The sequence below is a fragment of the Pelophylax lessonae genome (genome assembly GCF_965119305.1).
Source record: "Pelophylax lessonae genome assembly, chromosome: 5".
NCBI lineage: Eukaryota > Metazoa > Chordata > Amphibia > Anura > Ranidae > Pelophylax > Pelophylax lessonae.
The window spans coordinates 61523807-61549841 of record NC_138772.1 but is presented as its reverse complement, the minus strand read 5'-3'; the positions used below and the strand labels follow the sequence as shown (position 1 = coordinate 61549841).

Sequence of the window (26035 nt, the reverse complement as noted above, 5' to 3'; positions counted from 1 at the left end):
TGCGCTCAGGCCCGGCATTCTATTGCCAGGAAAAGCTGTAAACTTAACTTTCTTCGCAGCTAAAATCAGCTCTCTTTTATTTCACCTGTAAGCCAACTTATACGACAAATTGATAAAAAATGTAATACCAGAACACAAGGAACCTGGGAGGGTAATCTCAGAATCTGCACACACAGAACTGACCAATCTCATTTACTAAGGCTCCATTCACACCTGAGCGTATAGTTTTCAGCCATTTTTTTGGGCCTTTGTTTTAGACTTATGCCTCGTACACACGCAACGATTGTCGGCCGACCGATCGGCCGTCTTTTGTCCAGTGTTGTTGTGTTGGTTGAAATGTGCTCTAGACACACGAATTTTATCGGCCAACAAAAACCAACTTCAGAAGTGATGTCATGTGCTGGTTTACTTTCCGTGTGTTTTTTCTTCTCTGAGCATGCCCAGTCTTGCTCATCAGATTTTTGTCTGCCGAAATCTGTACTGACTGATGGAAAATCGGCCGTTCTTACTTCTTACTAACTCTCACATTAATTTTCTATATGCAGTATCCGTTGGCTAGTTACCCATCTATGCCATCTACTCCACACACCTGGGTTTATTAAATTCTTCCTTTTGATGTCCTCTTGTCGTCCCCTACTGGCCAGGAGACCGGGCTCCCACAGCTCCCGGTGAGACGTCTTCCCCGGTTGCACTGTTGCCCACACAGTACATTACCATATTTTTTCATCATCAAGCTGTAAGTACCAAGGGTGAAGCTGGCTCAGATCGGGCTGTTATATTCTTTCTCCATTTACGCCTGTTTATCTGCTACCATGTTTATTATATTACTGTCTATAAGGGGGATCTCTTTTTTCTCTCTTTTGCAGTGACAAGGGATGCATCTGCTCCTGAAGAAGTGGAATTTACTCCACGAAACGCGTAGAGCCGTTACTATGCATTCCTTTCAATACCTATTATATCGAATTGGTTTTACATGCCCAATTTTAGCCATGGCTTCATCTGTTCAGGATCCATCAGCTCTCGATTACTGTGTTTTTATACGTTATTCCATTGTGTTACCTTTGTATTCATCGTTTTTATACTTATACCTATGCCTTTTTGGTCTTTTGTATGGATGGTGACAATTATCATTAAAATGTTGTTCTTTCTGCTATTTGGTTGCACACCCATTTGTTTACTTTAGCCATGTTATACACCCCAACCAATATGCACTTCATATAAAGTCCCACTTGTCCCCCTTATTTATGTTTTCCTTAGTGTTTAGGTTGCTAGGCCTTCGGCTTTTTATAAATTACTATTGTGGCATGGATTCATCCACATGATACCTGTCTTTACCTTATGCCTTATGCACGCCGATTGTCCTATGTATTTTAATTTTACCCCCTTCCCCCATTTGTTATGTTGAAATGTGCTCTAGACTGCACACGAATTTTATCGGCCAACAAAAACCAACTTCAGAAGTGATGTCATGTGCTGGTTTACTTTCCGTGTGTTTTTTCTTCTCTGAGCATGCCCAGTCTTGCTCATCAGATTTTTGTCTGCCGAAATCTGTACTGACTGATGGAAAATCGGCCGTTCTGTTGACGGCCAACAAAAATTTTATAGCATGCACACCAGATTTTGTTCGGCCGAAAAGTCGCAGTTGGTTGTCGGAAGCATCATAATAACAAGCCGACAATCGGCCGATCGGACGTTGGCCGAAAATTCACGGCCAACAATCGTTGCGTGTGTACGAGGCATTATTTTTCGGCGTTTTTTTGCAGGTGTTTGGAGGCAGGCATTGACATCTAACAAAAACGCTTGTAATTTGCCAAAAAAGAAGCTTATGTACTTTGAGCTTCAGGCGACAAAATGCTCATATGTAATCAGGGGCCATTGAAATGAATGGGATTTTGCTTGTTGGGCGTTTCGAGAATTCATAGATGAGCATTTTACGAGCTGAAAAAACGATCAGGTGTGAACAGGGCCTAAGACGCCTTTCCAATAGATGTCTATTGAAGAAGGGCCAAGACAATATTCCTGAGCTGTGCTTAGCAGTAGCATGATGTTTAGAAGCCAGTATGTCAGACAAGGGAAAAATCCCATGGTGGAAATGTTTGCACAGGAGCTGCAAATGTAAGGTGATCCTAGCAGTAGCAGCTCACCAGCAGTCAGTGTAAAGTACTCTTTTCCTACTTAATACTTATACCATTATTATTTTCTTTTTTATAAAAGTATAAGTTTTGTAAAGAGTGGAGAGGGATTAGAACTCCCGTCAGTATTTATTTCTGTCCGTGCTCCGTGCCCCCCCGTTAGGGAGATTCCCCCTATTTGTCCAGAAGGATGACTATCTGCTGGACAGCAGGAGACGAATTGCCGCCTGCAATTTCTGTAGTTTGTCCAGAAGTCAGACCCAGATAGTCCAGCTTTGTGGACGGAACCAGAGCAGACTTCTGAAAATTCAGAATCCAAAATTCTGATATTCATTAGTTATCGTTTAGTACAACACAGTTTGTTCAAATGTTCAGAAACCATAACATGCAGCTAGAACTAGCATTTTGCTTTATAAGACTCCATCTTCTCTCCCCTATTCCCTCACAATTTTCTTGGCTGGTGATTGGTTGCACTGGCACAAAGCAAACTGGAATGGGAAGAGGGTTTGTGCTTACAAGATCTAAATCCCCAATTAGTTAAGTAGTGAAAACTGGCTCACAGTTACCTTGCCTGGAATTGCCCCACCCGGACTCAAAAATTCCTGTGCCAATTAACACTAGTGCTAAAATCAAGGAGCCTATTACCAGTGATCAAAGTGAAGAAATGTCATCAACGATTCCACACAAAAGGGTCCAAAGCTTTATTACGTGCTCACATAATAAATATACAGCAACGTTTCGGAGCAACGCAGGGCCCTTTAGTCAGGCAAGTCACGTTGCTGTATATTTATCATGTGACCACATAAAAAAAGCTTTGGACCCTTTTGAAGAAACTTTGGTGTGCTGATGACATTTCTTCACTTGGATTATCCACAGTTTCCAGCCTATGGTCATTACAGCGCCCAGCATCACTGAACAGACGGTTTTCTAGAATGTGTGCGTGGGGAATATTGTGTTTGGTATTACCAGTGACCGACTCATTACTGCATTTCCACAGCTGGCCATAGATGTCTCGTTTTTTTTCCGATCAGCTGTGCCATTGTATTCTGACAGCAGGACTCCTCTGCTGTCAGAATACACTGATCAGCGGTTGCAACCAATAAGGAAAAATTTTCCAACAGTTCCGTTCAAAAGAGGTCGATCATTGGATCGACTTTTGTCAAGCGTGAACGGCCATAGATGGATCGCAGTTTGGACAGTCCTTGCTAAACAGGTAAAATTTCAATTCATCTATGGCTAGCTTTACCATTGATAAAGGAAAAGGAATTGGCAGCACTCCAGGTTGAGTCAAAATCCAGATTTATTGACTGGACATCCAGTCAATACATCTGGATTTTGACTCAACCTGGAGTGCTGCCAATTCCTTTTCCTTTATCAAGTTTTCACGGAGGCGAGCCGGGGCATGCACCGGTGTGAGTCCTCAGGCAATTACACCACCTTGAGCAGTGAGTTCTAGTCTCTTCAATAGCTTTACCATTGCTGCATCCAACAGAGTCCATTGCATGAATCTTAGGAATTGATTTACTAAAACTGGGCAAAAACTGGTGCATCACTGCATAAAAACCAATCAGCTTCCAGTTTTTTTTTTTTTGTCATAGCTTTATTAACCACTTAAGGACCAGGCCTATTTCTGACACTTGTTGTTTACAAGTTAAAAATCAGTATTTTTTTACTAGAAAATTACTCAGAACCCCCAAACAATATACATTTTTTTTTTTTTTTAGCAGAGACCCTAGAGAATAAAATGGAGATGGTTGCAATACTTTATGACACACCGTATTTGCCGAGCGGTCTAACAAACGCAATTTTTTTTTGAATAAATACACTTTTTTGAATTAAAAAATAGTAAAGTTAGCCCAATTTTTTTCTATAATGTGAAAGATAATGTTACGCCGAGTAAATAGATACCCAACATATCATGCTTCAAAATTGCGCATGCTTATGGACAAACATTGGTACTTAAAAATCTTCATAGGCGACGCTTTAAAAATTGAAACAGGTTATCAGTTTAGAGTTACAGAGGGGATCCAGGGCTGGAATTATTGCTCTTTCTCAAACGATCGCAGGGATACCTCATGTGTGGTTTGAACACTGTTTACATATGTGGGTGCGACTTGCATAAGCGCTCGCTTCTGCACGCAAGCCAACAGGGACGGGGTGCTTGAATTTCCTATTTTACATTTTATTTTTACACTGTCCCGTTAAAAATATTTTGATCACTTTTATTCCTATTACAAGGAATGGAAACATCCCTTGTAATAGAAATAAGCAGGACAGGTCCTCTTTAATATGAGATCTGGGGTCAAAAAGACCTCAGATCTACACTAAGAAGCAAAAAAAAAAGAAAAAAATAAATCATTTATTTTACAACCTAAAAAAAAAAAAAAATAGGCCCTTTAAGGTTGTTGGAAGGAATGGAAGCGACGTATGAGGTCGCTCCGATCCTCTATGGCCATAGAGTCGAGTGGGGGCCATCTTGCCTGTCTAGCTGTCTAGGACAGCTTGCCTGTCCTGTCTTGGAGGGGAAAGGACCGGATCATTTTCCCGGCTACTGACGGCTCCGGTAAGCTTGGAAAATGACCGGGGAGCGGCGGGAGGGAAGCACCTCTCCCGCCGCCTATAAAAGTGATTCCACTGCGAATCCGCTGCTGGGACCACCTTTATGTGAAAGAGGACCGCCCGGCCAGTAAAAAAAAAAAAAAAAAAACAGGGCTTATGGTAGCTATCTGCTGCCATAACCCCGGAATTTAACGTCAAAGTAGCGACATAAAACTGCGGCGGGCGGTTAAACAAGCTGAATTTAGAAGCAGACTGGATAATATAAAGAGCTACACCGGATTTTGCACTCTCCAGTTTTAGTCAATCAACCCGTGTGTCATCAGGTTAGCTATCCAATCATTCATAGGAGTATTTATAGTGAGTTTGCAGGGCTCAGTGTGATGTAGGAGGGCTCTTACCTTGCAGTATCGTAGAGACTCCATCAGTGTGAGAAAACCAACATTTGCCTGGCTGTGGATACCGAGCAGCTCTAAACAAAAAAAAAAAAAAAAAAAAGAGAAAAAAAGATAAGGATTAATATAAACCTGACAAAGTATCTGCATAAACTAAACCGCATGCTTCAGGGATGGGGCATTTCATTGAAAACCATTCAATATCATCAAGATATTGAACAGCATTTTAAAGCGGTATTAATCCCAAAACCAAAAACGTATCACCGCTTAGCAATCAGATGCGGTGGCTGCATTGGTTTTTTTTTTAGGCTGTTTTCACCTGGTGATCTGGCCAGTAACACCCCTCCTGTATTAGAATTCCTCCACCGTGGATAAAGGAGCGCAGGGGATGACTTTGAGCAGCAGCATTGTCAGTCTGGGGGGAGGGTGTGTTAGATGTACTAGCAGTTAAATACAATAACAAACTGAACCCAAACTCAAGTGAATATTTTATAAGCAGGTACAGTAAAACATTTTTTTTTTTCCTTTTGCCATGAAGGTTTTACATATATAAATAAAAGTTGATCATTGTAAGCACCCGTTAATGGTTTGTCCCAATCCTACGATAGAATTTGCAGGAAAGCTTGTTGTGTTGAAAACCAACAGACTTACTGGCTAGATCACTAGGTGAAAATAAAAGCCTAAAAAAAGAAAATTCAGCCACCAAAGAAGAATAAGTAACCTGCATATAATAAACGTTTACATTTTGGTTTAAGATACCTTTAGAGCCAGTTCACACTGGGGCGACCTGTCAGGCGACCTGGTCGCCTGACAGGTCGCCGTAGGTCGCCTGCCATAGAGAAGCTGTGGACCCGTTCTAATAGGAGCGGCACAAGTTGCTCCGACTTAGAAAAAGGGTCCGGAGCTTCTTTGGGGCGACCCGGAGCGACCTGCATTGACTTCACCGCGACTTGTGAGGTCGCCTCGGCAAGTCGGATCGCTCTAATGTGAACCGGCTCTTAAATTGACATTGCCTTTCCAATTAGATGCTACAGGCAACACCACCTTCCTCACACTAGGTCTCTGTGCTATTAGTGAATACTATAGTAGTGATAGTAGAGCTGAGATGAGCATGCTGCACAGAGGACAAGCAGATGGCCTTGCATCCTCCTTCCTGTGTGCTCCAATCAGCTCTCAGAGCTCTCCTCACTGAGCTCTGCAGTGTGTAATTTCAGCTCTCCGCCTCCTTTTTTCGGACAGCTCAGACAAGCTTTAAGAATTCTGTACTTTGAACAGATGTAAAGAAGAGAAGGCTGCAGATTAACAGATACAACGTATGCAGGAAAATTTGTTTCATCTTTGTGCATCGCCTAAGGATAGTCACTTCAATAGGCACATATAAGGGTTTACAACCACTTTAATATAGGACCAGCCTTACACTAGCCACCCACTGACCAAATTTAAGCCAAATTTCTTAATGAAGCAGCTGAAATTCGATCAGTGATTGTCCCTGTCAGCGCCACTCTGCCCAACATCCTTCCATAGGATTGAAGACGTTACACAGGTAAAATGGTCAGCCAAACAACACCTACATCTAATTTGCTTGGCAATACAATTCAAAATTTGCAACGAGGAGGAGGTGACAATGCAAGGAAGGATGGAAGAGTGAAGGTAGATCAACCACACAGGAGTGTAAGCAAGATATCCAGAAACTGGTAGTAAAGGTCTGGCTCTCACCTGAGAGTAAGGCCAGCTGTTTCGGTGTAAAGATGTGGCTCTGAAAATAAACTTTTTAATAAAATAAAGTATCTTTCAAAATTTGCATCCAATAGATCAGTGGTTCTCAACCAGGGTTCCTCCAGAGGTTGTCAGGGGTTCCTTGAGCTAAGTTCCCCTGACACCATTGATCTTTTTAGCTATCTGTAAGGCAGTAATTCTTCCCAATGTCCACAAGTGTAAGGAGCATTCATCCCACTGACCATCACACTAATGTATCATGAGTTGTACATATAGTCATTTTTATCGGGGTTCCCTGAGACCTGAAAATTATTTCAAGGGTTCCTCCACATAAATAGTGATCGACCGATATCGTTTTTTTTTTTACTGCAGATACCGATATTTTGGTCATCGCATAATGGTATCGGCCGATATTTATTTATTTATTTTTTTACACAGGTACTCTTGTGGAGGGATCTGGGGGTCTAAAATACCCCAAACCCCTCCTCTGCACTTAAAAACACTCAAAACGCCAAGTTTGGCTGTTTTGAATGCGGTCATTTTTTTTTATCTGGCGCCGAGTACCCGGAAGTGATGTCATGACATCACTTCTGGGTTTTTACATGGAGACCCGATCAGAGCTGAATGCGGCTTTGATCGGGTCTTCGGCAGCCGTGCACGCTGGTTGCCCGGGTTTCCCGGTGGGATGGGAGACCCGGACAAGCAGCGGAAGTCCCCTCCAGCTCATTGTAATGACAGCTGAGCGGCTTCTCAGCCGCATCGGTTGTCATGACAAGACTGCTCACCGTCGGCTATGGACGCCGGTACCGGGGCGATGCCTCTAGCTGCAGGCATCACTCCGGTACAAGCACTTTCCCAAAATATCGGCAATATCGGTAACCTCAGGGGCAGATTCTGATATATCGGGGAAAGTGCGTATCGGCCCTCGACATATCGGCTTTGCCCATAATCAGTCAATCCCCATGTTGATGAGGACAAGGGCCTCATCCCCACAACCCTGGCCGGTGGTTGGGGGGGGTCTGCGGGCAGGGGGCTCATCGGAATCTGGAAGCCCCCTTTAACAAGGGGGCCCCCCAGATCCCGGGCCCCCTCCCTATGTGAATGGGTATGGGGTACACTGTACCCCTACCCATTCACCCCATAAAAGGCAGTGTATGTAAATAACGACAGGAGACGTTTTGGAAAGTTTATTAAAAATCTTCATCCGGTCTTCTCCTGCTCTGGTCCTCTGGTCTTCTCCCTCTCCGGTCTTCTGGTCTTCTGCTCTTTTGCTGTCCGCTCTTCTGCCTCCTCTGGTCTTCTTCCTCCGGTCCTCCTCCGATGAGGTCTCCGGTGATTATGCCGGTCTCCGCAGCTTGTTATATAGCCATTGTGGGTGTGGTCTCACGGTGACATTACAGTGAGACCCCGCCCACTTATGACACAGATGACGTCATATGTGACATGATGGGGCGGGGCCTCCCAATGAAATCACCGGGAGGCCACACCCCTAATGGCTATATAACAAGCTGCAGAGACCGGAGACTGGCATAATCACCGGAGACATCGTCGGAGGAGGACCGGAGGAAGAAGAAGACCAGAGGAGGTAAAAGAGCAGAAGATTGGACAGCAGAAGAGCGGACAGCAAAAGAGCAGAAGACCGGAGAGGGAGAAGACCAGAGCAGGAGAAGACCGGATAGGGAGGGGGCCCGGGATCTGGGGGGCCCCCTTGTTAAAGGGGGCTTCCAGATTCCGATGAGCCCCCTGCCCGCAGACCCCCACAACCACCGGCCAAAGTTGTGGGGATGAGGCCCTTGTCCTCATCAACATGGGGGCAAGGTGCTTTGAGGTGGAGGGTGCAGAGGTCCCCCTGCCCAAAAGCACCAACACCCCCCCCCCCCATGTTGAGGGCATGTGGCCTGGTATGGTCCGGGGGGGGGCGCTCGCTCGACCCCTCCCCCTTCCTGCCCTACCGGGCTGCGTGCTGGGATAAGGGTCTGGTATGGATTTTGGGGGGGACCCCACGCCGGTTTTTTGGCGTGGGGCTACCCTCAAATTCCATACCGGACCCGAAGGGCCTGGTTTGGAACCTGGGGGGGACCCCCACGCTGTTTTTTCCCCATTTTTGGCGTGGAGTTCCCCCTTAAGATTCTCACAGCGCAAGTTGCGCCCCAAGTCGGATCATCCTGATCCGACTTGCGGTGCGACTTCCATTCAAATCAATAGGCTCCCATAGGGAACCATTGATTGTGAATGGAGGCAGAAAAAACGCTGCTAAAAGCAACGTGGCCAAACGTGCAATAACGCCAATGGAAAAAGCTACTGAAAGCACGTTTTTACAGCTGCTTTTTCCCGGCGTCAGAACTGGCTTTGCAGCATGTTTTTTCTAACGTCCCGTGTACATGGAGCCTTAGGAGCATTCATCCCACTGACCATCACACTAAGGTATCATGAATTGTGAATAGTCATTTTTAGTAGGAGTTCCCTGAGACCTGAAAATTATTTCAAGGATTCCTCCACATTGAAAAGGTTGAGAAAGGCTGCAATAGATGAATAATACACAGAAAAGGGAACTTTTAAAGCCCCAGATTTCTGTTAATAAGGATGCAGCCTGTGAAGATTTCAGGATTGAGCCCTGAAAATGCCCCCAGCTCTGCGCTGAGTAAACTGATGACGGGACCGACAATAATCCAAGTGACTTCTAAAAGGATAAAAGAGATACAATGTACACAAATCTCTTATCTCCTCCATCTTCCCTGGAATATTACACACAAACCTCATTAGGACATAAAAGGAAGAAACCTTTTAATAATTGTAAATACAAGCGGTGAAAAATGGCCTTAGGGAAGAAAAGGTTTTCTCTTGTTTTGCAGACCTATAAAAGGGCTCCGAGAGGTCAGCCAGCCCTGGCACAAGGCAATATCCTTCTTCATCTTTATAACAGAATGGATAAAAGCAAGACATGACTGACACCTACTGGTCAGATCAGTACTTGGCACAGGGAAGATTTTTCATCATTTTCTCATTATTATTATAAAGGAATTATAAAGTGCCAACAATTTGCAAAGTTTTGAGCTATAATACTATTATTATTATTGCTATTCAGGATTTACACTCACCGGCCACTTTATTAGGCACACCTGTTCAATTGCTCGGTAAAACAAATTGCTAATCAGCCAATCACAAGGCAGCAACTCAATGCATTTAGACATCTAGACGTGGTGAAGACAACTTGCTTTAATTCAAACAGAGCATCAGAATGGGGAAGAAAGGGGATTTAAGTGACTTTGAACATGGCATGGTTGTTGGTGTCGGACGGGCTGGTCTAAATATTTCAAAAACTGCCAACCTACTGGGATTTTCACACACACCCATCTCTCGGATTTACAGAGAATGGTCTGAAAAGGAGAAAATATCCAGTGAGTGGTAGTTGTGTGGAGGAAAAGGCCTTTTTTATGTTGGTTTGAGATGATAGAAAGGCAACAGTAACTCAAATAACCACTTTTTACACCCAAGGTATGCAGAATACCATCTCTGAATGCAAAACACATTGAATCGTGAAGCAGATGGGCTACAGCAGCAAAGACCACCCCAGGTGCCACTCCTGTCAGCTATGAACAAGAAACTGAGGTTACAATTCTCACAGGTTTACCAAAATTGGACAACAGAAGATTGTTTACACAAGCTGCCTGACATTCTCCCTCTCCCCCGCCGATCGCCGAGTGGCCGGCGGACATCGGGTCCGCTGGTCACACGCGCGGGGGGGGGGGTCTGTGACCACGCGGGAGCGCGCCTCCGGCGGCGCGCGCTCGCTCCCTAGACCCTCACAAGCAAGCAACGTAGCCCTACGTTAGTTTGCCTGTGAGGGGCTGACCGCCGACGTAGATAGTCGTGCGGCGGTCGGCAAGTGGTTAAACACCACCTGAGTATTTTTGGACCATGTCCATCCCTGTATATGACTGCAGTGTACCCAGTGATGGCTCATTTCAGCAGGATAATGCACCATGTCACAAACCTCAAATCATCTCACCACTGGTTTCCTGAACATGACAATGAGGTCACTGTACTCTAATGGCCACCACAGTCACCAGATATCAATCCAATGGAGCACCTTTGGGACGCGGTGGAAGAGAGATTTGCATCATGGATGAAATGTGTAGCAACTGCATGATGTTATCATGTCACTATGGACCAAAATCTCTGAGGAATGTTTCCAACACCTTGTTGAATCTATGCCATAAAGAATTAGGGCAGTTCTGAAGGCAAAAGGGGGTCCAACCCGGTACTAGCAAGGTGCACCTAATAAAGTGGCCAGTGGGTGTATTAAGTTCCAACAGTTTGAGCAGCAATTTACAAAATTAAAGTAGGGCAGTACAGCTGCAATAAAATTAAAGACAAAGGATAAGCAGGGCCCTGTTCGGGAGAGCTTACAATCTAATAGTAGATTTTGTAAATTGTCACTTTAACATTTACCTAAAAGTCTTGCTGTACTATACTTCAGTTAGGTTACTTTTAGGGCCAGTTCACACTAGGAATTGTGCTGCATGTTCCTGTGCGATTTACATGCGGTTCTGTATGGTGAAATTTAAGCCCATTTATTTTGAATGGGCTGAAATCACACTAAACCAAAAGCAGTGCATGCACTCTTTTAAAGCGGTTGTAAACCCTAGAAGAAGAAAAAAAAAAAACCTGCAAGACAAAAGGCATAATGGGCTAGTATGCATAGCATACTAGCCCATTATGTGTAACTTACCTTAGAACGAAGCCCCGACACGGACTCCCGGACATCGCTGCCATGATCCCTCGCCGTCTCTTCTGGGTTCGGCAGCTCCGGCGCGGTGATTGGACGGAAGAGATGGCTCCGGCGCGATGATTGGCCGGAGCCGCGATGACGTCACTCCCGCGCATGCGCGCGGGAGTGATTTTCCGGCAAGCTCCCAGCAAATTAATTGAAGGTCCCCCCCAGACCTTCAGAGCGCATGCGCCGCTCGCGAGAGCGGCTGCATGCACTGTAAATATCTCCTAAACCATGCCGGTTTAGGAGATATTATTTGTACCTACAGGTAAGCCTTATTATAGGATTACCTGTAGGTAAAAATGTCAAAAAGCGGGATACTACCACTTTAAAAAGCACACTGTAACCAGATTGCCAGGTACTGGGGTACCATGCAATCCAGTGCAGGCAAATGCACCACGTTTGCGACCTGCATTTGGGATGTCGTTAACGTAAAGTGGTTGTAAACCTCAGATATGAAATATGAACAAAGCATATACACTATAGTGTGTACTTGTCTCAATCTAGAGCACCAAGTGTCATTTATGTCCCTACTTCATTCCTCTGCTATCAGCATGAATCACTTCCGACAAGTTTTCCTGACACCAAGAGATCAAATGTGACAGGGGAGGGAACTCCAGCAGATCGACAGCCTCAGCCTGTGTGTGTGTGAATGGGTGTGTGTCCCTTCTGACCATTCAGCTCTCAGAGCTCTCTTCACTGAGCTCTGCAGAGTGAATTCAGCTCTTCGCCCCCTTTGTTCTGACAGGTCAGACAAGCTGCATAAATTCTGGAATTTGAACGGCTGTACAGAAGAGAAGACTGCAGATAAACAGGAACAACTTCTGTAGGAGGATTTGTTTATTCTCGGTGTATCACCTGAGGATAGTCCCTTCACTGAGAACATGTAAGGGTTTAAAGCAAACTAACATTGACACCTGCTGCAGATCCCAAGTGCAGTGCATTCTGAAGGGGACACACAGAACACGGGTTCCCAGCACCACCTTCTGGTGCAAACTGAGGCATTAGAGCACAGTAAGCCCCGGTTCACACTAGAATGCAGTGGGGGAAAACCTGCAATCTATACACGTTTCCCGCACAGTGTTCAAAATGCACTGCCCTTGCGATCTGCAGCGGGTGCCAGTGCAATGTTAATGACACCCCAAACGCAAGTTGCACATAAAGTGTGTTAGCCTGCAACAGATCGCATGGTACTTTTGCTGCAGTTAGTTACCAAAAGTAGTGAATGCACCGCTTTGGTGCGATTAGAACCCATTCAAAATGAATGGGTTCTAATCACAACGCACTGAATCACAAGACTTTGACAGGAATGCGGTGCGTGTTTCTGTGCGATTCATAGGCGATTTATAGTGCATCTAGCCTAAAAAAAAAAAAAAAAAAAAAAAAATACAGCTTAAAGCAAATTGGTTCATTATAGGCTCTACTGAGAAATACCCAACTGTTAAACTGGCTCATTGCACTGCAGCAAATAAATCAGAAAAGGAAAAGAATCGCTGCGCTCCAACCTGCAAAAAGTTTTTGCTGTTATTTAGCAAGGATCATCTCTGACATTTTTGTGCCTTTTTAATGCAGCGCTTTCTCAAAAAAAATTACTTTTAAGAGGTGCCCCCCCCCCCCCTTCCACCTCTGCAATATTAGGCTCCTTTCACGTTGGGCAGACTCTGTTTAGATCAGCAGAGAATTTGTCCGCTCATCTCCCGCTGATCAGAGCAGAGCGGGTGGATGACCGGTCCGGGTTTCTGCAGAGAGCCCGCTCCACCCTATACGTCCGGGAGTAAACGGACTCCGCTGTCTATTTACACCCGACTGCCCTCCGATCTGATCAGCCTAGATGGAAGTGGACGGATCCCCTTCTGTATTTTTTTTATTTGAACGGACTAGATAGGAGGTAGGTGGGTGTAAATGGATACAAGCCTGTTTACACCGGTCAGTCCGAAGGTTGAATGGAGGGTCCGATCAGGTCCACCAGAAAAACTGACAGGCGGATGTGATCGGACACTTTGGGTGAAAGGGACCTAATAAGCAAGACAAGCTCAGAAAAATGTAGCACTGCCCCCGCAGTGACTGCTGGGTATTGACTTTGCGGGCTCCCCTGGTTACCAACACATCTTTACTTGAACAAGTCTCAATCTCTCCTTGTTCCTAATGGCTCGTCACATAAATGAACAGTCTAGGGGTGTTATTTGTTTTGTTGTTTATTGGTAATTTGGCATAAGAATGGAATAGTGGGATACTCCAAATGAACTATTCACATTGTTTGAGGAATTCTATTTTCAAAACTCTGCTTGAAAAGATATGGAACAGCCAGGCTGTTAATTCACACTGCCACTAGGGTAGATGGGGTTAAGTCTCTTAATCTCTTTGCTCTCCAACAAGACAACTTGATGGGCGATAATCTATCTTCAGGACACTCTCACTAGCATCCTCTTCCCGCCGACACTCCTCCATTGACTATCCTAGGAGCAGGGGTGGCCCCCCTCAGGTCAGGCCCCTTGACACGAGGTACTGTACCGCAGAGACAGATCCTCCAGTGTCTCCCCTCTCAGTCAGCTTCCCTGGACCTCTGGGTTCAGCTCCTCACTGCTACTCTTCTGGCCCTCAGGATGACCCCGAGGCCACATAGCACCTCTGCAGAGGAGGAGGGGGCAGTCACCCCCTCCCTCTGGGACTCCGCTCCCCAACGAAAGACCTCGACCACATAGTCTCCTGGCTTGTATACAGTATCCCAACATGCATCGAGGCGACTTTCCCTCTGCCAATCATCAGGACTGTATCAAAAGCCCATTCATCAGGTTTCCTTCCACTGTCCAACATGCCTCCCTATTGGACCAGTGTGAAACACTCTCCTCACTAACAGATCCTGCTCTCTGGTAGGCAGAGAACAACATAGATTTACCTGCAGCTCTTCTGCTAAGCAGACAGAGCAAAAACTATACTTTCTCACTAGCACCTACCTAGGAGGGTGCTACACTAATGAAATCTCTGCACTCCACGTTATCTAACAGAGCCTCCGCTACTCTGAAGCCTCAAGCGGTGTTAGCCCTGCTTGCTGGACTACAGATCTTCAGCTACCTCTGTCGCTCTGTGCGGGTGATGCCTATGGCAATAGATAGGAAAGGAGTTCACAGCTGCTGGCCCTGCAAGAATTTTACAAATCTGGTGATGTCACAGGTGTAATAAAAGATTTCTGTACAATAAATACTGGGACATTCTCTAGAGCATGTCAAACACAAGGCCTGCGGACCGAATATGGCCCCCAGGTCCATTCACGTGGCCCTTGCACCTCTACTGTAGCTGTGGCACCCCCCTATATTCTCTGCCCCCCCCCCCCCCTTGTCTCGGTAGTCAGCAGCAGAGAGGACAGAACTCCTTTGCCAGCTCCTGCCTTTCTCTGTGCAGCTGCAGAAAGAGTTGTCTTTGCCCAACCCCCCTTCTCAGCAGTCTGCAGCAGAGAGGACAACAGAACTCCTCCTTCAGATCCTGCACCTCTCTGTGAAGCTGCAACACCACCTTGTCTCTAACTCCCTCCACTGGTCCTCCTCCAGACCCTGCACTTTCTTCTTCCCAGATCCACCTGTATCTTCTGGCCACAGCACAAGGTAAGGGGTGCATTGTGATGTAAGGAAGGGTGGGTGACTTGACTTTTGATAGTGGGGGGGGGGGCTCTTGACGTCTCATGTAAGGTTGTAAGGGGGGTGTGGGGTGCTCTGGAGATCTAATCTTACAGATATAACTGGCCCTTTGAGGGAAACCATAATGCTGATGCGGCCCGCAATGAAATTGAGTTTGACACCCCTGTTCTAGATGGAAAGAGTTACATTTGGGTTATACCAGGACAAAAATTTTTAGGCCTTGTTCACACCATTCTGCACACGCACAAAAAAACAATTGTTCTCTATGTGCTCTGTTCACACCACAACACTGGGATCACATGCAGGTTTTTTCTGTGCAGGAATCTGCAATGTGTATGCAGTGTTCTGTGCAGGTAAAAAAAAAAAAACTGGCGTGACAACACTGATGTGCACAGGGCACATAACAGACATGCATGAAAACTGATGTCAACCTATAGAAAACTCACAGAAACTGAAGAGTGATATAAACTCGTGTCTCTGCAAGTGAAATCTGCACGATTTTCCAATCCATTTTCATGCACATATGGTGTGAATGAGCCATTAAAGGGTAACTCCACTTTCGTGGGGAAAAAAATTGCAAATAAAGAAAAAACAAAGCGTATACAATTGTGACACGAATCATATTGTAAATGAATGTTATTAAAAATTCTCTTTCCTTTTCAATCTGCAGCTCTGTAATTTTCTGAAAATGCAACGCAATATGGCTGCCTGGAGGTGTTCTGTACACAGAATGTATACTGACCACACCCCAGAAACATCATTTCCTGCTTGTGTGATTGGCTCACTGATTTTCCCAGAACTCTGCCTAAGATACAAGTCAGATTTCTGGCATCCCCTGCAACAAAAATGTCATTTTTGGTGAGATACTTCCAATAGGTACACGTCTAAAGGGATGCAGACCCAGCAGCTTTCCTCATTAGAGCCCTGCAGCTGCCACAGCTGACAGATAATTATGAAATTACTCCCAATTGACCCACTCAGCACAGAGGAACAAACAATAATTTCTTCAGAATAACAAAAGTTAGGAATCTGCAACAAAGTTTAGTAAAATCCTTGTAATGTACAGAGATCACCCAGAGGGGAATGTTTTTTTCTCAACAAAAGTGGAGTTACGCTTTAAACTTGACGGAAAAAAAAAAAATCTGATCCTCAGAGAGTGATTTGTTATCCAAGTCACGCAGATCTTACTAGCAGACCTTTAGCCCCGGTTCACACTTGTGCGATGCGGGAAGGCTGCGAATTTGCAGCCTGTTCCCGCATCGCTAACGCACATCTGGCAGTTCACACTGCCATATGCGATACGCTGGGGGTGTCAATTAAATGTTAACGACACCCCCAGTTTGATCGCACATCGCAGTGCGATCTGACAGTTCGCACAAGTGTGAACCACTGTGCGATCCGATCCTGATGCGGCTGAAAAAAAGGGTCCTGTGCGTCTTTTGTGCAGGTGCAGTGCGAATTTACCCATACAAAGTGTATGGCTGAATTCCCTCCGCACATCCGATCGCATGTAATGAAGGAGCAGTGCGCTCCGATATTACATGCGATCGCCGCACTCGCAAGAGTGTGAACTGGCCCTTACTGCGATAGAAAAGAAGAAAGCAAAGTCTTCATAGCAATGCGCAAGGCTGCCTCATGCCTTACATAATTGCACATTATACAAAGACTATAAAAATAATAAAGTAGAACTCCGGACAATCATTTCTTGTGGGATAGATGAAAGGAGGTTAAGAACTTCTCTTGGGTTTTATTGCTGTCTGACAGACATGGGAGTAAGTCACACATGTGCAAGTCACAAGTAAGTCTCAAGTCTTAACCTTCAAGTCTCAAGCAAGTCCCAAGTTACTGTGGCGAAAAGCAAGCAAGTCAAGTCGAGTCCCTGCTAGAAGTCAAGCAAGTCATTTATTTTGGTCAAGTCACAAATCAAGTCAAAATACTGATCTACCCCAATTTTCCCCTTTAAATCAGTTAGAAGTCAGTGGTCAGGAAAGGTTTTGTTTTGTTTTCAACATTAACAAAACTGCTTAGTGCTTTTTTTATTGGCATATTAATGAAACACTTTGAATGCCCAAACAGCTCAAAATCCTTCTTCCGGTCATATTTCAACACCACAGTCACTAGAAAACATGTTAGGTATTTCCATTGTTAAACAGCCAGTGTCCTAAAAATCAGAACACACTGAGGTGTTTTAAGTGACTGTGGTGTCAGAAACATAACAGGCACATTCATTCTGCTTTAACACATCTTGAGAAAATTCAAATATTTAATAACTTAAAAAAGTAAAGTCATTTCGAGTCATATGTCTCAAGTCAAAGTCAAGTCTCAAGTCACGAATACCAAGTCGAATCTTTTATTAATTTTAGTCAAGCAAGTCTCAAATCCCCCACCTCTGCTGTCTGAGGCTTTGTTGGGGAGAATGTCCCTAACTTCTTGTTATGATGACACCAGTATTATTCGGAGAGGAAGGAAGAAAAAATGACCAACAATGACAGACTGCATTAACCACTTCTAGACCGGAAGGATTTGCCCCCTTAATGACCAGGCCATATTTTGCGATTCGGCACAGCGTTACTTTAACGGACAATTGCACGGTCGTGCGACACTGTACCCAAATAAAATTGATGCCCTTTTTTTCCCACAAAGAGAGCTTTCTTTTGGTGGCATTTGATCACCTGTGCGGTTTTTATTTTTTGCGCTATAAACCAAAAAATGCAACAATTTTGAAAAAAAAAAAAAAATAATTTTTTCACTTTCTGCTACATAACATTCCCAAAAAAAAAAAAAATGTAAAAAAAAAAAATCAAAATTTTTCATCCTTCTAGGCCAATTTGTTTTCTGCTACATATTTTTGGTAAAAAAAAAATAAAAAAATAGGAATAAGCGTATTTTCATTGGTTTGCGCAAAAGTTAGCGTGTCCACTAACTACGGGAAAGATTTATGTCATTTTTATTTTATTTTATTTTTTTACTAGTAATGGCGGCGATTTTTAGCGGGACTGCGACATTGCGGCGGACAGATCGGACCCCTAACTTATTTTATTTTATTTTTTTACTTTTGGGGGTACCAGTGACATTACTACAGTAATCAGTGCTAAAAATATGCACTGTTACTGTAATAAGGGCACTGGCAGGAAAGGGGTTAACAGTGCGTGATCAAGGGGGTTAAATGTGTACCTAGGGGCGTGTTTCTAACTGTATGGGGTGGGGCTTATGGAATGACCATAGAGACCTGTGATCCTATATAGAATGATCACAGGCACTCTGTGATCATTCCAGAGAGAATGGTCGCAGGTGTGAGGCGGCAATCGGAGCCATCGACCCCGTGCATCGGAATCCCCGCTGCCGAGTGGGGGCAGCGCACGCTCGCCCCCTTGCTGCAGGTGCGCGACCGACGTACAGTTACGTCGGTTCACACAGGAGGGGCTGCTTGTATTTACTGCGGCAGTCAGCCCCGGCCAGGCAGAGTGACGTAGATCTACGTCGCTAGCCTGTCACCGGGTTTTAAACCAATAGAGGACGAGCGCGCGCCGCCTCGGCTCGTTCACAGAAGAGTCCGGGCGTGTGACCGGCGGACCCGATGTCCGCCGGTCACATTACGATCGTCGGTAGAGCGAGAGAAAGGCGGGCGGCTTATGTAAACAAGCCGCCTGTCATTCTCCCCTGTGTAAAAATGGAGATCAGACGGTTCTACTATGCAGAACCGTTGATCTCTGTTTTTACAATAGGAGACCTGTCCCACTACAGTTAGAAACACGCCCCTAGGACACACTTAACCCCTCCCTCTCCAATACAGTTAACCCCTTCCTTGCCAGTGTCATTTTTACAGTAACAGTGCATATGTATAGCACTGATTACTGCAGTAATGTCACTGGTACCCCCAAAAGTATCAAAAATGTCAGTCAAGGGTCCGATCTGTCCGCCGCAATGTCGGAGTACCGCAAAAAAAAAAAAAAAAAAAAAAATCGCAGATCGCTGCCATTACTCGTTAAAAAAAAAAAACAACACCAAAAATGACAAAAATCTTTCCCTTTGTTAGTAAACGCGATAACTTTTGCGCAAACCAATCAAAATACGCTTTTTGCGATTTTTTTTACCAAACATATATGTAGCATAAAACAAATTGGCCGAAAATGTTACATTTTGATTTTTACATTTTTTTGGGTGGGAATTTTATATAAAAAAAAAAAGTGAAAAATATTGTTATTTTTGCAAAATTTACGCTCTTTTTTTGTTTATAGCGCATGATCAAAAAATCGCACAGGTGATCAAATACCACCAAAAGAAAGCTCTGTTTGTGGGAAAAAAAAGGACGTGAAATTCGTTTAGGTACAGCGTCGCACGACCACGCAATTGTCCGTTAAAGTCAAGCAGTAAAAAAATCGCAAAAACCCCCTGGTCAGGAAGGGGGTAAAATCTTCCGGGGCTTAAGTGGTTAAGTAGTTAAAGCCCAACTTCAGGCACAATAAATATGTCAGCGTTAAAGTGGCTGTAAACCTCAGAAACCTGAACAAAGTATATACCTCTATAGTGTGTACTTGTCTCAATCCAGAGCACTAAGTGTTATTTCTGGCCCAGAGTGCCAAAAAGGGACCCGAAAAGATGAGGAACGGGGTTGCTCAAGTACACATACCAATACAAATGCAAACTTTGCTCATTTTGAATAAGTAATGATGAAAGGTTTTTGGACTGGCTCCTTAGGGACACAATGAATGTAAACCATTCAGTTTGGATTTACATTTTTCGGAGATAAGTGAGCTGTGGTGCACCTTAGCCTTGCAACTGTCACCAGACCAGGCAAAAATTATCTAATGGGCACCTTCAGCATCAACAGGCATGTATCAGTTAAACACATTCAAGCTGGAGACTTACTCATCCCTGAACACTCCCGGTCTCCATCCCACACATTAGAAACCGCATGTCCTGTCAGCAGTAGATTAATCAAACTTTGGCTAAAAAAGAAGAAACAAGGAAAATAAGATAGGCCTAATGTCACCATATGCATTTGTTACACATACAGGCCCTACCATACAGTACAATAGCATTTGCAACTTATTGGCATGGGGTTTCAGCTGCAAAAATCAAAGTGGATTTTTTTTATGCATACACTTACCTGGCCTATAATCCACCCCAGCTAACCTCACTCCTACCCTCCAAACAGGATCATTGAACTGCTCCCCTACCTAATAAAAGAAAAGGAATTGGCAGCACTCCAGGTTGAGTCAAAATCCAGGTTTATTGACTGGACATCCAAATATGACAATCGTGACAAGGTAGACGCGTTTCACACACTGACTGTGTGCTTAATCATTAGGTTCCCCTACCTAGCTGCACCCATTCAACTTACCTTTGTTTTCTTTAGAAGTATGTAGCATGTGATCCTGTTCTTTTCTGTGATCTTGTTGTGCAATAAAAGCATATCTTTATGTCTATTTGTGCTGGTTGTCAGCTCCACCCTAGGCTGAAGCCCAATTTATGGGTATTCCAATAGGGGACTTGCAGAACTTTAACCACCACCCCTCTTCTCTGCGTACTAGCAGGCAGATATGGTTTAACACAGGGCTCAACAAAACGCACAATGGTGACTGGAAATCGCGTCCTGGCGCCTGGACTACACAGCAGCAGTAGTCAGGATCCTCCCATGTGGCCCAAACACGGGTGCTCAGACTAGCATCGGGCTGGCAATAATTGAGGCCGTGGCCTGCTGGAGCGAGATACACACTTCTATGTGGGAACTGGCGCCATATGGCAGACAGTGCTGTGATGAGTGCGGCTTGCTCCCACTGCCCGCCTACATCCGACATCTTCCCAGGTTGACAGCTGGGCTTAAAAGGTCGCCCTATCCTTACTGCCACTGATTGGAGGGGGAGTGCCGTCTATCAGTGCCACCTCATCTGTGCCCATCAGTGCCGTCTATAGTACCCATCAGTGCCGCCTGTTAGTGCCACAGATCAGTGCTTATCAGTGAGCCCATCAGTGCCACCTGTCAGTGCAGCTTATCAATGCCACCTGTCAGTGCAGCTTATCAATGCCACCTATCAGCGCAGCCTCATTAGTGCCCATCAGCGCAGCCTCATTAGTGCCCATCAGCGCAGCCTCATTAGTGCCCATCAGCGCAGCCTCATTAGTGCCCATCAGCGCAGCCTCATTAGTGCCCATCAGCGTAGCCTCATTAGTGCCCATCAGCGCAGCCTCATTAGTGCCCATCAGCGCGCAGCCTCATTAGTGCCCATCAGCGCGCAGCCTCATTAGTGCCCATCAGCGCGCAGCCTCATTAGTGCCCATCAGCGCGCAGCCTCATTAGTGCCCATCAGCGCGCAGCCTCATTAGTGCCCATGCGCGCAGCCTCATTAGTGCCCATGCGCGCAGCCTCATTAGTGCCCATCAGCGCAGCCTCCTTAGTGCCCATCAGCGCAGCCTCCTTAGTGCCCATCAGCGCAGCCTCATCAGTGCCGCCTGTCAGTGCCCATCAGCGCTGCCTATCAGTGCCAATCAGTGCTTATCACAGCCTCATCACTTTTGTTTTTTCAATTTTTCATCTTTTTTTCACTTGGCACCAGGCATGAGCAATTTTTATTGCCCGACAGCCCGGACCTGCAGTTCTGGACGCTGGGCAGCGGATTTAAAAAAAATAGTTACTAACTTTATTAGCTGACAGAAATAATAAACTTATGCGCTATATTGAGGTAAGCGATCAGGTCGATCTTCCCAATCAAAAAAATCGACGTGGACCTCCTCCAAGCAAGCAGCTAATTCTGATAGTGTCCCCACTGATCACAACGTAATTAAAAAATTAAAGAATCAGCGCTCAACTTTCAATGAGGGGGACCACTCACTCTAATTCCAATGTGTATTGAACAGACGTGTCTTAAGATAATAAATGGTGATCAAATTACTAAATATGTCAATAAAAATATGTCAAAAAATATGAAAAAAGAGGGGTGTATAAAGGGATGATGGAATGAATAAATATATACAATAATTAAATAAACATCCAATCAAAGGTAAACCAGGTGAATAAAGTGCGATGCTGAGTGCCTATTCATGCAAAACAAAACCTTGTGCAGCTCTTATATGATCAGCTAAACACAACTCATAAAAGTGTTGAACATGAGCAAAGTGACAAAAATAATGATGATATGCTAAAATCGTGCTTCAACAGTCCATAAAATGCATATAATAATCGGCTGCGGTGCCGACATCGCTGGACTCCAGTACAGGTAAGTGTCCTAATATTAAAAGTCAGCAGCTACAGTATGTGTACAGTATGTGTAGGCTGGTTCCTTCTGCAGGAATAGCAATGTAAAGCAATGAAAATAGGTGCTCAAGCTGTTTAAAATCCAGTAATACGCGGTCTCACCCTACTCTGCACATGCTTAGATTATTATATGCATTCTATGGACTGTTGAAGCACGATTTTAGCATATCATCATTATTTTTGTCACTTTGCTCATGTTCAACACTTTTATGAGTTGTGTTTAGCTGATCATATAAGAGCTGCACAAGGTTTTGTTTTGCATGAATAGGCACTCAGCATCGCACTTTATTCACCTGGTTTACCTTTGATTGGATGTTTATTTAATTATTGTATATATTTATTCATTCCATCATCACTTTATACACCCCTCTTTTTTCATATTTTTTGACATTTTTATTGACATATTTAGTAATTTGATCACCATTTATTATCTTAAGACACGTCTGTTCAATACACATTGGAATTAGAGTGAGTGGTCCCCCTCATTGAAAGTTGAGCGCTGATTCTTTAATTTTTTAATAACTTTATTAGCTGGCTTCTACATTCTAAGCACATTTGTCAAGCCCTGGTTTAACATCCATTTTGTATTTGTTCAGTTTAAACTGTGTTGGGGGTAGGTTTGCCACCTCATCCCTTTAAACCAGGACACATTACTTACATAGTTTTTGAGGCTAATATAATGCACATAAGGCACTAAGCGAGTTTAATTACCACCTTAAGGCAAATTTTTTTTTGGGGGGGGGGGCGCAAACAGAAAAATGTAATAGGCATTGCTTTGTAGCAAAAAAGCAAAAAATGCTGTAAAAAATTGCGTGACTTTGAGGTCGCAAAAGTGTGAAAGAGGCCTTCAGTAAATAAGGTATAGTGTGCCCCCTTCCAATGCAGAGTGACCAGCATGCCCCCTTTCAATGCAGAGAGACCAGCATGCCCCCTTTCAATGCAGAGAGACCAGCGTGCCCACTTTCAATGCAGAGAGACCAGCGTGCCCACTTTCAATGCAGAGAGAACAGCGTGCCCACTTTCAATGCAGAGAGAACAGCGTGCCCACTTTCAATGCAGAGAGACCGGCGTGCCCACTTTCAATGCAGAGAGACCAGCGTGCCCCCTTTTAATGCAGAAAGACCAGCGTGCCCCCTTTCAATGTAGAGACCAGCGTGCCCCATTTCAATGCAGAGAGACCAGCGTGCCCCCTTTTAATGCAGAGAGACCAGCGTGCCCCCTTTCAATGCAGAGACCAGCCTGCCCCCTTTCAATGCAGAGAGACCAGCGTGCCCCCTTTCAATCTACAGTGACCAGCGTACATGCCCCCTTTCAATGTAGTGACCAGCATACATGCCCCCTTTCAATGCAGTAACCAGCATACATGCCCCCTTTCAATGCAGTGACCAGCATACATGCCCCCTTCCAATGCAGTGACCAGCGTACATGCCCCCTTTCAATGCAGTGACCAGAGTACATGCCCCCTTTCAATGCAGTGACCAGCATACATTCCCCCAATGCAGAGATCAGCATGCGTGCCCCCTTCAATGCAGTGACCAGCATACATTCCCCCAATGCAGAGATCAGCATGCGTGCCCCCTTACTTACCTGGAGCAGCAGCGGCGGCGGGCGGCTTCTCATCAGTGTCCCGGCATCGGCTTCTCCTCAGTCCCGGCGGCGCGTCTCTGAGTCCTCCCGCCTCCTCCTCGGCCAACGGCATGGGGTTTGCCTTGCGGCCAATCAAGAAGCGCTTCCTGATTGGCCAGGAGGAGGATCGGTGTGACAATAGCGAATTTTCATTCGCCATTGTCACACAATGAGTGGGCTCGGGGGGAACTGCTCTGCGCCCTGGCTCCACCCTTTGCATCACCCTATTAGAGCCTCTGGCTCTAATCAGGTGATTAAAAAAAAAACCCATTAAGCTCCATGCGTCCGGCGCTTCTGCATGCAGATTAGGGGGCCGGGCGCATGGATGGGGGGGCGCCCTCATTACACCGGCTGCCACTGCTTAAGGCCCTATTCACGCCTAAACTTATTTCAGCTCGTAAAACGCTCATCTCTGAAGTCTCAAAACGCTCAACAAGCAAAATTCCATTCATTTCAATGGCCCCTGTTCACATCTGAGCGTTGTCACCTGAAGCAAAACGCCTGTAGTTCAAAAAAGTACAGGAGCTTCTTTTTTGGCATATCACAAGTGTTTTTGTTAGATGTCAATGCCTGCCTCCAAACACCTGCAAAATAGGCCTGAAAAAAGCCCAACAAAATGCCTGAAAACGATACGCTTCAAGTGTGAATGGAGCCCAATAATCCACAAAACATGTGTAATTAATGAATGCGTCCCCTGGTTTAAAGGGATAAGGTGGCAACTCTAGTTGGGGGGGGGGGGGGGGGTGAGGAAGTTGGCGTCAGTACAGTAAACAAGGCATGTGAGCAAAAAGCGTACACACACATGCAGGGGGACACATATGTAAACTGAGACAGGACAGTAACTGTCAAACTCAAGCTAACCTCACACAATGCCAGTAAAGCTAAACAAAGGGGAGATTACTTAAGCGGAGTTCCACCCTATTTTTATACTTACCTCCATCTTCTCGCTCCGGGTCACCTGAAAAAGAAATGGATAATCGCATATTTTTTTTTTTACTTACCTCGTAGCGAAGAAAATATACTTACCTTACTTCCTTCTTCCTCCTTCCTCGGCCGCGGCCCGTCGTCACTTCCTGGCTCTGCAATGATTCCTGGGAGCTGAACGTCATAGCTCCCAGGAATCATTGCGCCTGCACCGGCCCCGACGTCAGTTCCGGGTCGCGCGCGTCATCCCCTTCTAAACAGCTTCTGAGCATGCCCAGAAGCTGTGGAGGGATGACGCGCGCGACCCGGAAGTGACGTCGGGGCCGGCGCAGAGCATCGTGGGACCAAAGAAGGCGGAAGAAGACGCCGAAGAGGACGCGCTGGCTTCAAGCTGCCCACATCTGAGATGGCAGCGCTGGACAAGACGTTTGCAAGGTAAGTATTTGTCCTAACAGGTAAGTGCAACCCGGGACAGATCAGAGGCTAGCCATTGTGGAATGTACTAGCCCTGACTGTCCCGGGGGTATTAAAAAAAAAAAAAAGATCCAGGGTGGAACTCCGCTTTAAGGCGGAGTTCCACCCAAACGTGGAACTTCTGCTCATTTGCTTCCTTCCCCCCCCTCCGGTGCCATATTTGGCACCTTTCCAGGGGGGGGTACCTGTTTCTTGACAGGTACCCTTACCCACTTCCGGGAACGGCACTGCAGCGAAGTGAGGTCCCCTCCTCCTACTCTCCGCCGCCGAAACAAACCAAATGCGCAGCAGGCTTCGCGCGTGTGCAGTAGGGACCCGCCCGTGAAGGCTTCACTGCCGGGTTCCCTGACCGGCAATGGCGGCGGGAGCACCCGACCGCCGATGGAAACATCGGCTGCGGTGCCAACATCGCTGGACTCCAGTACAGGTAAGTGTCCTAATATTAAAAGTCAGCAGCTACAGTATGTGTACAGTATGTGTAGGCTGGTTCCTTCTGCAGGAATAGCAATGTAAAGCAATGAAAATAGGTGCTCAAGCTGTTTAAAATCCAG

General features: G+C 45.4%; 1 protein-coding gene across 1 annotated transcript in view; it reads right to left on the bottom strand.

Annotated features, from left to right (window-relative positions):
* Positions 1-26035, bottom strand: part of MINDY3 (MINDY lysine 48 deubiquitinase 3) — a 255003-nt gene that overhangs the window by 167816 nt on the left and 61152 nt on the right. The window contains exons 9-10 of the mRNA XM_082257723.1: positions 20075-20154; positions 5090-5160 (exon numbers count right to left, since the gene is read on the bottom strand). Coding sequence (XP_082113849.1) covers positions 5090-5160; positions 20075-20154 — 151 coding nt within the window. The remainder of the gene's footprint in view (positions 1-5089; positions 5161-20074; positions 20155-26035) is intronic.